Raw genomic sequence first — 12,310 nt, 5'->3', positions numbered from 1 at the left:
ATAGCAGGATTTTTTGTCATTTCACAAAATTTGTTTCATACCACGATGACTTGACTATTTTTGGGTTTTCAGGTTTGAGGAAGTGGTCAGTTGTAGAACACTTCAGTATCACGAGTCTAATTTTTGACACTTTTTGTCATCTCGAGCAAACCTCCAAGGCCTAAAATAGCAAACGAAACATGTCGTCAAATGTTGTTCAATGTTCCTTTCAAGTGTCACATTGTCAGATATGATTTGATCTGAAGATCTTGTTGGTGAATGGACAGATGGCCCTTGAACAATGAGGGTTAACATTTGGCAGTGAGGATATTCAAATTTGTCATCAGATGTTTTTTAGCAAGGAGTGTTTTATCCCCAAAAAGGCAAATAGTTCACAGCGTTCAGCATTCCTGCAGCTGCAGTCACCGAAACTGCAGAGGAGTGTCCACGGCAGCCAGGGATGACCTTCAAAGCTGCTGCTTCCAACCACCATGTACTGGCAGCCTAGTGAATTATTTATACTTGAAATGATACAACCTCTGATACATGCTGAGCAGGGGGAGGGTAAATAACCATCGATGGAATGAAAACAGGAAGTTGCAGCAAGATTGGAGAGAGAACTTACCACTAGTTTAGCAGGTCCGCCTCACAATTTGGACTTTTTTCATGACTTTAAAGTGGTGGCTCGGAATGACTCGGTAGCTGCATTCCAGAAAAGTTCATGCTAACTTGGCGAAAACCGCCAAGGTCAACACCACTTGAGCAGATAACGTTCATGACCTAATGAGCCGCGATATTCTTTCAAATCAGTTGTTGTGCTTCATTTGCCGGACTCTAAAGTGGAGCATCTCAGCTTTTCATTGACTACTTGGTCCAAATGTAGGACGACGAGGACGACACAAAGCATCAAATCAAAGATTAGAAAAGTGTGACATTTTCATGGGGCACATTCAAAAACAACAAAACGGAACATGACGCGAGTAAACAAAATAACGGATGGAAAGTGGGGATCACAGACAGGTGGGGAGGGGGGCTTCAAAAGCGACTCCTCCCTCCAACGCACTGGGCGAGTGCCGGGACCGCCTTCTGTCGCCCCCTTAACTTTGTCACAGATTCATCACAAAATGAACCGCATAAACCCTAACCCCTCCCCAAATGACGCCCCCGGGCCACGGCCATATGTCCACCTAACAGGGACTGGCAGCCCCTTGCTGCTTTGTACTCTCTGCTTACAGATCAAACATGCAAGATACACCCCCCCACCGGCTCCCCCTCCCTTCTTGTATTGCCCCCCCCACCCCTCCCCTCCAGACTTTTGTGGTGATTGCGTTGCAAAATGTAAATCAGAGCCACTCGCTGATGCAACACAGCGTCTCCACCAAAATCTATTTTCCACTTTAGTTAATGGATAACGGATTACGTGTTGGTTTCCACAGCATTCTTTTTGGGGCCAACAAAGATTTGCCTCTTCACTCCATTTGATTTGCAGGGGAACAACTTGGAAGGCTTGTTTTTCAGAGAGTCGGTAATGATTGTAAAAAAAAAAGGAGCAGTTATGACAACCATTGACAAGATGATGTCCTGCACCTTTGAGTCACGGAGCCTCTTGTAGGAAAACTACAAACTGAGGTGTGAGCCGATACTTCATTTTCTACAGCTCTACAGAAACATTGACTTGACTGTGAATGTTTAACAGTAAACATGAGTTGAGGTCTGCATGACTCAGCAGTGCCGGGTTGTGACTGAGAATTGTCAATTTGTGCTGCCGGACTGTCAGGCAAAGCAGGTCAAGGCGCCATCACTCCAAAATGCCAGCGACATGACAGAAGCAAAAAAGGAGAAAGCGCTTCCCTCTGCACTACTTAGCAGAAAAAGGCCAAGTCAGCCAAAGCGGGCACAGCATCAGGAGTCGAGAGGGCTGCCCTGATGCTGTGCCCGAGAAGGTGGGGAACGATATGGAGCCTCCCACTAAGATTCCCAATAAACGCAGTTCCCCCAAAAATAACAAAACGTTATCCTTGCAAAAATTGCTGTCCACTTACCTGCTGACCTTCCAGCGACCCTGACGTGGGGGCTTAGGAAGCTTTTTTTTTTTTTGCAAAACCATACCAGCACTTGCTTGCCCTCTAGAAATTTGATACGTACAGATGCCAAAATATTCATCTAGCATATTTAGGCCCTATTAGTAGATTAATAGATGGCTAGCTTGATAGCTAGTTAGCTAGATCGATTATTGGATGCAAAAAAGAGCAAAGAGGAGTCAATATACAAACTATATCGGTTTATAATGTTTGAGTAGTTTGCTAAGTAATGAACAGATGAACAAACCCACCAAATACGGGACAAGGAAATACTGGACTACTTGATTTTACTTTGACAGAGGTCACGCAAAAGTTCATTTGCCGCTGCACCCCGGCAGATCTCATGGTAACAAAATCGCCGCCACAGATAATGAGAAGATAAGACTCGGCATATTTGTAACAATCCCTTAACGAGGTTCCCACTTCCTCTCCAACTGGCTCACCTAACATGTTTATGTGCCACGAGGGCAAGAGTGTCGGTCCTAGCGTTCTGCTTTTTAGGTTTCCTTCCTCTTCCTCTGGCATGTTGATGGTTTTGCGGTCGAAAGAGCGAGATGGGACCGCGACAATCGGCACATTAAAGCCAGAGAGGGGTGCCGGTGTAATTAAAGGCAGGAATGTGAAGAATGTTGGCGTCTGGATGCAGCTTTTGAAAACCTGAAGGCTTGCTAAATAAATACTTGGAATATTTACCGAGGTGTAATCGTAAGCTTTGTGGTGGTTTTTAGCGGGCCGGTCTGTTTCCATATAAGGGAGCGTGTGTGCCCCTGGACGCCTGTCGTGGTGTCACTTATCTGAGGAATTCACCCAGAGCATCCCCGCTTCATAAACACTCCCATGTGGAGCTCATCATTCTCCGTAGCTCTCAAACACACACACACACATGCACCACACTTTTCTGGTTGGACTAAATCTAGAAGCAAAAAAAAAAAAAAAAAGAGATCTCCATCATGCAATTCAGCTATTGCGACACCTGGAACGTTCTTAAGCTAGGCTTACATTGTTGACATAGTTTTGTGTCTCGATGCCGCCAGACAGGTGGTCTTCATTAATCTTAAAAAAGCAGCCTAGACAAAAAAAAAAAAAAAAACAACAACACATGCAAGCGTCACGAGAGCTCGAGTTAACGTGCCTGCCATCCATGAAGAGGAGACTAAAAATGTCCAGTGTGTTTCAAAAGAGAATTCTCAAGGCCCGGATCCGACTGATCTCGGTGACGGGACAAATGCCAGAGAGGGGCGACAGAGATAAGAATGGCACCTGGAGAATGCGAGTAAATCATTCTCTCGCTTTAGGAATGTTGCCATATCAATGCTAATGAAAGAAGTTGGAGATATGGTACAAAAGGCACCAGCTTAGCCGGAAACGCTTGAAAGAAAATCCTGTTAAACACACACACATTCATGGCATTACAGTGGCTAATAAATGGTAAATAAAAGAATTCCACTGGAGCTAATAAAAAGAATGTTTGGGAGATAATACAGCTGTGTGAATGTTTTTCCAACAATATGTGCAGCATTTGCTTGGAGTATGTTGATGTCCCCGGAGAATGTACAGTGCCAACATGTGAATGATGGTCTGCTGTGAGTGACTGGGGGGGGGGTGAAACGCAATAGCACACTTTCCCAGGAGGGACTGTGTGGATTTCTCACCCCATCTGGCCATAGCGACTTTTTGACTCTGCAGTCAGTTGTAGGTTATGTATGCTATCGACGTCTGCTTTCATTGAGTCATAGGTTCCTCATTTAAAGTGGTGCTTACGTTTGGATCTGGCCAATAAGCAGTAGTTAAAAAAAAGATTAGGCAGGTCTGCCATCTTGAGACTTGTTTCGGTTGCATCGTTGCGTAGGAAATGTCACACGGGAAGCGGCCGGCTTGAAGGTTTTTCATTTTTCGCGAAGCCATTCTTCTTGAATGTACGATCGAGGGAATTTATAGTGACGTTGCTTCATTTTCAGATGGGTGTAGGTATTGTACTTTCACATTTTCACATTCCAATGTGGCAGCTCCATCCATTTGGAGGAAGAATGGAGAGGCCCTCGGCCCGACCCCTGAGAGCTTTCAAGTATGCCGGCCTCCCGCCGTTTCCCGGCAAACATTCGCATTCACCAGGCGGTGAGGCCCGAACGATACGTCGAGTTGGACGGCAGCCAGACAAATGGCTGAAAGTAGCGGAGACGAAGGAGCGAGCCACGGGGAAACAATGGGCGGCCCTCGCCGCCTTTCGTCCTCCTCATCGGAGCCCTCGATTAGCTTTTATGTTTGCGGCTGAGTCATCTTGTTCCCACCCACGTTTCCTCTGCTTTTTATTGCTTAAGCTTCCAGCGAGAATCACGGCTGGCCGTGTTGCGCTTTTGCCGACTTGGATTGATTTTTAGCATTAACCGCCCCTCCCCCACTCTAAAGCACAAACACGGGATCAACTGGCTTCTCCTGCTCCTGGAAGACAACACGGTTTCAAGTTCAGCCAATGCGCTCAAGTGTCCAGAATATTGCAGATGGATGCGAGAAAAGAGGCTGTGCTCACAAAGAAATAACCCTAAGCCCCGCCCCCCCAAAAATCAACAGCCGTTTCAGTCGAAAACAAAAAAAAAAAGACAAGAAGCTACAATGTTTATAGTTGTAGCAACAGTCCATTTTATTTGCGCCAAGTGTGGAGTAGAAGCGGAACAAACAGTAAGCGAATAAAGGGAAGTACATCTTAGTTCTCCTCTTCCCAATCATTGTCACGTCAAATAACGTTGTAGTGCACAATTCATATGTTTTTGTACAGTTCGTTTGTTGCTCTTTGTCAATGGAGCTCGACCCATGACGACATCTTTTTTTTTTTTTTTCCCCCAAAGTAGATGACACAGCGCAATGTTTCCAAATCTTACATCATCCAGAATTGGGAATGACAACAGCTATGTCAACATGATTTCCGTTCGGACATAAAAAAAAAAATGCATGGTCGATGACCTAATCACATTTGGAATCATTGCTTGGGTGTACCTAATCAAGTGACCGGCCATGGAGTTTGAACAGCGCTCTGATCGGGAGGAATGCAAGTGTGCCATCTACTGTTGAAAACCGGGACGAACACACTCATCTTGTTCCAATAAGGACGAGGAAAACACTGGACTCAACAGGGAAAGGTTGACAGCTCCATTTTTCTTTTTAGTCCTCATCAGAAAGCAGCGATTGAGACCGTTAACAGTCGTGTGGCACCAATACAAGAACTAATCAAAGAGTTGACATGCGGTTCCTTCCCCTCCAAGAACTTTCAATACTTGTTTGTCCAAATCAAGGTTTAAGTGCACATATTTGAACCAAACAAAAAAGCAGCAAGAACAACAAAATCCGGAGATGTCCACTTTAGTTTTTGCAAAGGAGTTCCGAAGGAGTACCTGGCTCACAGCTGGAGAGTGGCAGACGTTTGTGACATTGCGTTGTAGACGAAGGTGTTGTTGAACGGCACAAACTGCCGGCTGATGATCTTGATGGCTTCTTGAGCAGCTGAACCTGAACAAATGTAGCAAAGTTCATGAGGAACATGCCACGACTGCCACGCACGGACGGCACTTCAGCTTTTGAGATTACCTCCCATAAATGCAGAAACCGTGTGGGGCTCTGCTGCACCGTATCGACAGCTAGAATCAAAAAAAAAAAAAAAAAAAGATTTGGAAAACATGCCAATTAACGCCACTCCTCAAATTGGAACTAAGACTCACAACTCGTGCACGTAATCATCCTTGATGTTGACGTTGAGGTTGTACTCCTGCAGCAGGCCGGTGACGCACAGCTTCAGCTTGCTGATGTCCTCTTCCACTTGGTAGTTGTACACTCCTAAAAAACCACATCGTTTAAATCGGATGCCAACTTTTGTTTGCCACGGAGACTAAACGGGGGAGTACCGGGGTAGCGGGAGTGCTGCTGGTAGAAGCGATCGACGGCTCGAAGCATGAGGTAGAAGACCATCTCGCTGTCGGGATTGTCCATGCATGAAGCTGCGGGAAGAAAGATGATTGATATTGAAAGTGAACAATAAAGGACTTTAGTTACTTAAGGTGACACGCTATCAAATTAAAGATTGCAACAAAAAAAAAAAAAAAACATCTCATCTTGACAGTCACGAGTTCATTTGGTGCAATTTGGTCACACAAACAATTACAAAAGTTAATTGCAACTTCTGCCCTCTAGCGGCCGTAAGAAGGATTTTTTAAAATTCTCAACGCATGGATGGCATACATTATTTGAAGTAAATTTAAAAAAAAAATAGGATCAAGCGAGGAAGGGTGGATCATTTGGGAATGGCCGTAAGACAAAAAAAAGGCATCTCCAACTTACTGATTTCATCTCTGTTGACCGAATCCACGTTGTACTCTGCCGCTAGAGATCGGCAGCGCACCAGGCGTAGGAAGGAAGCGTTCTTGCCTGGATAGAAAAGTCAACATTTGCAAAAGGCAACAATAATCACAAAATTCAAACCGACAAAAACTTACAAAAGAGCCTGATGTCCTTTTCCGGGATACTTTCAGGTGCCTGTTGGGGGAGACCAAAATATGATAAGGCAAATATTCTCATCGACATGAACTATTGAGGACATTTTGAAACTGGACGCCATCCGATATTCTCCAGCGTACCTTTCCCGCAGACTGGAGCAGACTTTCCACGTATCTGCTAACAGACGCGGCGTCCTCCAGGGCCTTTTCCCTGTAACTGTGAGAAAACATAAACCCCAAAAAATACAAAGCATCAATGGTGGTTTTTCTTACACATTCTGAAGGTTGATAAACTTCTGTGAGTCAGCGATCATATCCGGGATGGTCCCGCGCAGAGGGAGGCTGCCGCAGCCTTCGTTGCGTACAAATTCTTTCACGGCTCGAAGCATGACCCAAAAGGCCGAAGTCTGCCAACAAATAGCGGTAGATTGAGGATATTTCGACCATTTCATCAAGAGCAAGAGAAGAACATAAAACCTGTGATGTTATGTCGTGACATAGTTCATCGTCAAAGAGGTCTTGAATAGCGCTCGGGATCTGAAAAAACAAAACGACAAATATTAATTGAATTTCTTTTTAAAAAGTGGGATTTGTTTTCATAGGCCATCCCAACTGACACCTTGGTTGGATTTAAAGCCGTGTTAACGTTCTTAATTGCTTCATCAAAGTTTTCTTCATCCTCCAAAACACCTTTCTCATTCTTCAGGATCCCTGATGTCAAACAAAGAAAGACAACAAGTTTTCCCAACACGCACAAGTGGGAGATGTCGGCGGCTGAGCGAAAGACTTCATGCAAATACCTTCCCGGATAATCTGTCTGAAGGCTTCTTTCTCCTTGTAATTTCTGGGGAGCTGCGAGTCTTGCTAAAAAAGTGCGTGACAATAAGTGTGACCGTCGTTACAAAGAATCGCGGCGTTGCAAAATACTACTGCACCTCGCTGAACCATTTTTCAAGACATTTGGCCACGATGACAATCCAAGGTGTGTGACTGTGATCCTGTGCAGCAAATATCAACAACAACATCAGCAAAGCAGAAAAAAAAGAAAAGAAAAACATCACGCAACACCACGCCACCTTTTTGTCCATGCTTTGGAGGTCATAGGAATGAATGTGCTTCTTGAATTCAGCAAAGGGCCGGTCTAATCTCAGGTCCTCCAAAGCATTGTCGGGGTGGGACTCGATCACTGTGGAGATACGTTCGACGTAAAAATCGAAAACACGGGCCACATCAGTGCGAGGAAGTACAACGCTCATGTGATGATGAAGTCGATGCTCCTCATCATATGCCATGATGAAGTCATCAGAGTCCGTGCGTTCACCTGGATGCTCTTGCACAACCAGCCTCATGTAGCCAATGAGCCCGTACGTTTTACAAAGCAGGAACGGTACCGAGGCACTCCATAGAACGGAGCCCAGCCTCAGACTGGTGCTAGTTTCAGGAGAGGAAAAGGGACATGTGATTGGACATTGTTACAAAGACAAGTTTTTTTTGTCTTCAAAGGGATCTTTTGCATTTTCTAATGAACTCATGTGACAGTGATGCTAAAATACTTTTGATATTTCATACCATTCAGGCAACTGCACACCGATAACAATGCTAAATCGATGGAAAAACTCTGGATTACAGTCCAGCAGCATGTCAGGACTCTAGAAAAGAAGAACGACACAACTGTTACTGAATTAAGAAGGAATTTCAACAATCATGAACATATCAATCAGTTCAAACAAACATGAACCTCTTCCACAAAGTTGCCCGATACGTCAGTGTTCAGTTCTTGGAGCAGTTCCGTGGCAGCCTGTGCTCTGTTCTGCAACATAGAAACTAAACTCAGGACTCACTTTCGTATTTGTAAGCACACGTGAATGTACCTTTCCAATGCTGTCTGGGCTGAGGAAAAAGCTGCAAAGAAAGATGAAATTAGAACAAACAGACAACAGCAAATGGCCATAATACGTATGATCCAACCCCCACAAAGTCAAAATATGTCTTACTTGTTTCCTACATCTTCCCCAGAAACCGTGTGACCATCAACTATTGTGAACGCTCCAATGCCTGATGAGGACATTTGGGTGACTTCATTCATTTCAAAAACTCCATGATATCTTATTGGATTCATGCAGAAACATTTTTACCAGGAAGGACAAGATTTTTCAGTATCTCGGTCCCAGTTGCTGTAGCATTGATCAGGCAGACATGGGCATTCTCAAGAGCTTCTTGACCATGGTCGCCCCATAATCTGGAAACAAGCACACAGCGTTTTTAATTTCTCTTGATGCTACTACGAGGAAGGACAAATGGAGACTGCAATGGACAATAAGACATTCAGACGAACGATCTTGACCTAATAACTCGATGGCAGGGGAAAGAAGTATGCGCATGTAGTCCATTAGGAAAAAGTGGGAAAGCAAATCCAAACAATGGACACATTAAACGCAACCAATGGCGCTGTTTATTTAGCCCAGGTTGCATATAGCACACCTGCTAATGCTAGCGCCTTTATTTCCGCGCTGTGTGCAGTCTTCGCTATTGCTTTATTGCATATCGAGACAAGTGCATAATACTGTAACGGCATCTATTAGGTCATTTCAAGAGAAATTACCTGAGTTGCCTGTCGTACTTCTGTTCTTTGGCTGCTTTAATTGCTGCCATGGCATCCGTCTGTGTTTAGGTAAAAGCGAAACCGCTTTCGCAATGTCAGATTCGACACATGCAGTGCGACTTGTCAGCGCGAGTTTGTCAAGTACCAACGGATTATTAAAACTCATTTAAAACTTAAAAAAAAAAACATGTGTTTTATTTCGCCAATTTTAGCCAGTGTTTGGGGAAACAATGTATTTATTGTACATTGATGATTAGCATCCAATTCCATTAAAATCGGGATGTTGTGTGAAACGTAAATATTGAATACAATGATTTGCAAATGCTTTTTTTTTCTTTTTCCTTTAAGGTTGAATGTATACTTGCTGTCATTTTCACCATTTACTGAATGTTGTGCTGTATTTGTTGCTGCAGACTTAAGTTGTCCAGTAGATGGCAGCATCTCCTAATGAGTCTAATTGACGTTTGCAAACATGAATAAAGTCTTATGGGTATTTATAAAATGATTGTTTGCCCTTTGGGCTTCATGCAATTTGTATACCGTATTAACCAACAACAAAAGAAAACTGAACTGGAAAATAATTTCCCCCTTCAAACTTTCAATAACATTTGACCTTGTCGTTTTCTGCCTCCCTTTGAATATTGATTAAAAAAAATCAGCATTATTGTTTGCATAAGTTTCCACGGCATCAAAATGCTGATGGCAATGGAAATAAATCTGTTAGCGCACTAATAAATAAGGAATGAGAGTGGGCATGTGTGAGATAAATTTAACACACATTCTCAAATAACCTGACCAAATGAGCTTTATTGAGACTGAGAATACCCGACCAAGCACATCATCCCCGGCCAAAATCGATCGTGCTCTAAGGCATTACAGTCAGGGCTCAGAAATAGAAGCAGTCACGCATATATTTAGCTCAGTCTTTGTGCTTGTCGGGGCTAATATTTGCTCTCTATGACCTCTGACCAGATCGTTAAGGGCAAAACTATGTCGGGAGAAATGATGACAAATTGTTTAGTCAGATCACAAACGGGGCCTGTCAACATGTATACGAAATATCCGGGGTTCTAATAAAAGGCAAAAGACGAAGAAGTTACTGGTCCGGTTGTATCGATAAGATATTGTGAAAGATTTTAGAATCTTTTTTTTTTTTTTTTCGGCGGGGTGGCATTTTCAAGAGTAAGACAAATATGAGAGTTTGTGTAAGCAAATCATGGTGTCAAGAAAGGTTGCTTTGTCATTACTGGCAAGGACAGCGGCCGGCTATCTGGCAACAAGTCCGAGCAGTCAGTGCGCGCGCAGTTGCCGTGGATACAAACAGCGGAGCAACAAAGCGCAAACTCTGCCCACTCATATCTCCCCCACTTCTCTCCGAGCCCGTGATCCATCTGCATCACCTTGTCAGGAAATAAAAGCATCTCATCAAAATATCCGAGCCGTTTGAATCTTTCTGGTGCCAAGTGTTTCTGTTTTGCTTCATTTAGTCCACCTCGGTTTCCGTGCGACCTTTCCCGTTTCCGTGTACCTCGTGGATGCTGACATTTGGTTCTCCGCCAGGTTGAGGGTCAAGTTTAAAGTAGAGTGATAAAAACTTACCACATTAACAGCAGACTGTGTATAAACAGAAAATGCCATTAGAGTTGACAGCTAAGGGCCTTGGTTTGCTCACTATAAGACAATAAATCACAGAGGTCACTGAGATGAGTTTCACCCTCCCTCGGTGGTCTGTTTAGAGAAAACGGCACCAGGTCATGATTTGTAATTCTGTACTCAGCTGTCGGCTCATCCGCAATAAACGTTTTGATCTCACCGTTTCTCTGTAAAAATGTGGCCTGGGTTTTATTTGAGTGTTGATGATGATTGAATTGGAGGCTGGCAGAGGGTTAGGTGTGACCTTTGCACTCTGAGCCTACTGTGGACCGGAACCACGTGATGTTTGTAGTGGGCTTTATAAATCGGCAGACCTCAACGAATGATCGTTAAATCTGTCTGAGTAGTGAGTAAGACCGGGCTCGGATGTTTGTTCCGGGGTCGCTATAGCAACGCATCCTGAATTGTATCACGGGCAGATTCATTTGATACAGTTCTGTTGAAAATCACTGTCTGACATTTGGCTTACAGATTTCATACAGCCAGTGGGTTGATTTTAAAATAAAGATGTTCATAATAATAATAATGCAATCAGTGAATTAATTACTCATTTTATTGAAATGAATTTCTTCAAAAGGATTGATGAAATATGAATGAAATAAAATGATATACACCACAAACGCCCACGCAGTCACTAAAAACTGCGCCGATATTTAGACACGGGTCAAGCAGGTTTAAACACATTTCAGAAGACCCGGGGCCCCGAAAGCGGAGCTCTTGTGTTTGGATGTTTATGCAAGGCTTTATTAGTGAGGCATTCCCAGACAAAGTCCCAATAAACACCACCGTTAAGGAGAGACCCATGTGATCGGCCTCTTGGACCTTCTCCAGGACATCACAGGGTTGTGCCTCATCCACACTATCTGCAAGCCACCACCACACCAACACGTTTGAGTCAGGGGGGGTCAGTCATGCTCGCAAACGCATCACAAGTTTCCAAGATCGCTATCCCCCCCCCAAGCCCATCGGGTAAAAATAGTCTCGGTCAGCCTTTTATAAATCAGAGTGATTCTATAAAAAGCTTCCGTCTGACCAGAAGGCTCGGCCCAAGCCGAGTGGGCCCTATCTTTAGCTTTATTTATGTCCCGGTGTTGACAGCACCACTTGCAAGGCTTTCCAGTCACCGTTCATTAGGTGCGACCAAGCCTTGGCCCCGTGTTGGACAAGCAGCGTCCCGTAAAAACGCTCATCAGAGCCGGCTCGGGTGCTGCTCAGTCTGCACGGCTTTGAAAAACAAACGGCGTAACAGCTGCCCTGCTGATTCTGCCCCTCGGATTCTTTCCATCCAATTAGTGTTTATGGAGCTGTGTTTTGACGGCAGATAAGCGTGCACTTTGTTTCAACTATGATTGGCGTGATTAGAAGAGACCCTAAATTTTCCACTGTTACAAAAGACCGACAAAATAGAGAAACTAACAAGTGGGGATTTATTTGGTCATCAGGTCATTGTGCCCTCGTCGCTGTCCTTTGTCGTGTTTACTTTTTATTATGGAACTTGGCGACGGGGAAAACAT

At 44.1% G+C, this 12,310-nt stretch overlaps 1 protein-coding gene across 2 annotated transcripts; it reads right to left on the bottom strand.

Moving 5' to 3' along the window:
* Positions 1-5,195: 5,195 nt before the first annotated feature.
* nae1 (nedd8 activating enzyme E1 subunit 1) lies at positions 5,196-9,263 on the bottom strand. 2 transcript variants are annotated; one of them, XM_085908364.1, is made up of 20 exons: positions 9,144-9,263; positions 8,677-8,780; positions 8,536-8,596; positions 8,413-8,443; positions 8,280-8,351; positions 8,111-8,190; positions 7,863-7,972; positions 7,618-7,727; positions 7,477-7,539; positions 7,342-7,405; positions 7,161-7,252; positions 7,019-7,078; positions 6,815-6,948; positions 6,683-6,758; positions 6,542-6,581; positions 6,387-6,473; positions 5,954-6,046; positions 5,771-5,885; positions 5,640-5,689; positions 5,196-5,561 (listed from the first exon to the last, which is right to left on the bottom strand). In XM_085908364.1, the coding sequence occupies exons 1-20, from the start codon at positions 9,191-9,193 to the stop codon at positions 5,452-5,454; spliced, it is 1,602 nt and encodes a 533-aa protein (XP_085764490.1). In that variant the 5' UTR covers positions 9,194-9,263; the 3' UTR covers positions 5,196-5,451. The 2 variants fall into 2 exon arrangements, with proteins under 2 accessions (XP_085764490.1, XP_085764488.1); XM_085908362.1 differs by lacking the exon at positions 9,144-9,263 and adding an exon at positions 8,886-9,123.
* Between the last annotated feature and the right edge of the window lie 3,047 nt (positions 9,264-12,310).

This window comes from Syngnathus leptorhynchus, chromosome 3 (genome assembly GCF_054491065.1).
Source record: "Syngnathus leptorhynchus isolate UIUO chromosome 3, UIUO_Slep, whole genome shotgun sequence".
Classification (NCBI taxonomy): Eukaryota; Metazoa; Chordata; class Actinopteri; order Syngnathiformes; family Syngnathidae; genus Syngnathus; species Syngnathus leptorhynchus.
The sequence above is the reverse complement of the archived record's forward strand: the minus strand, read 5'-3'. Positions and strand labels throughout refer to the sequence as shown.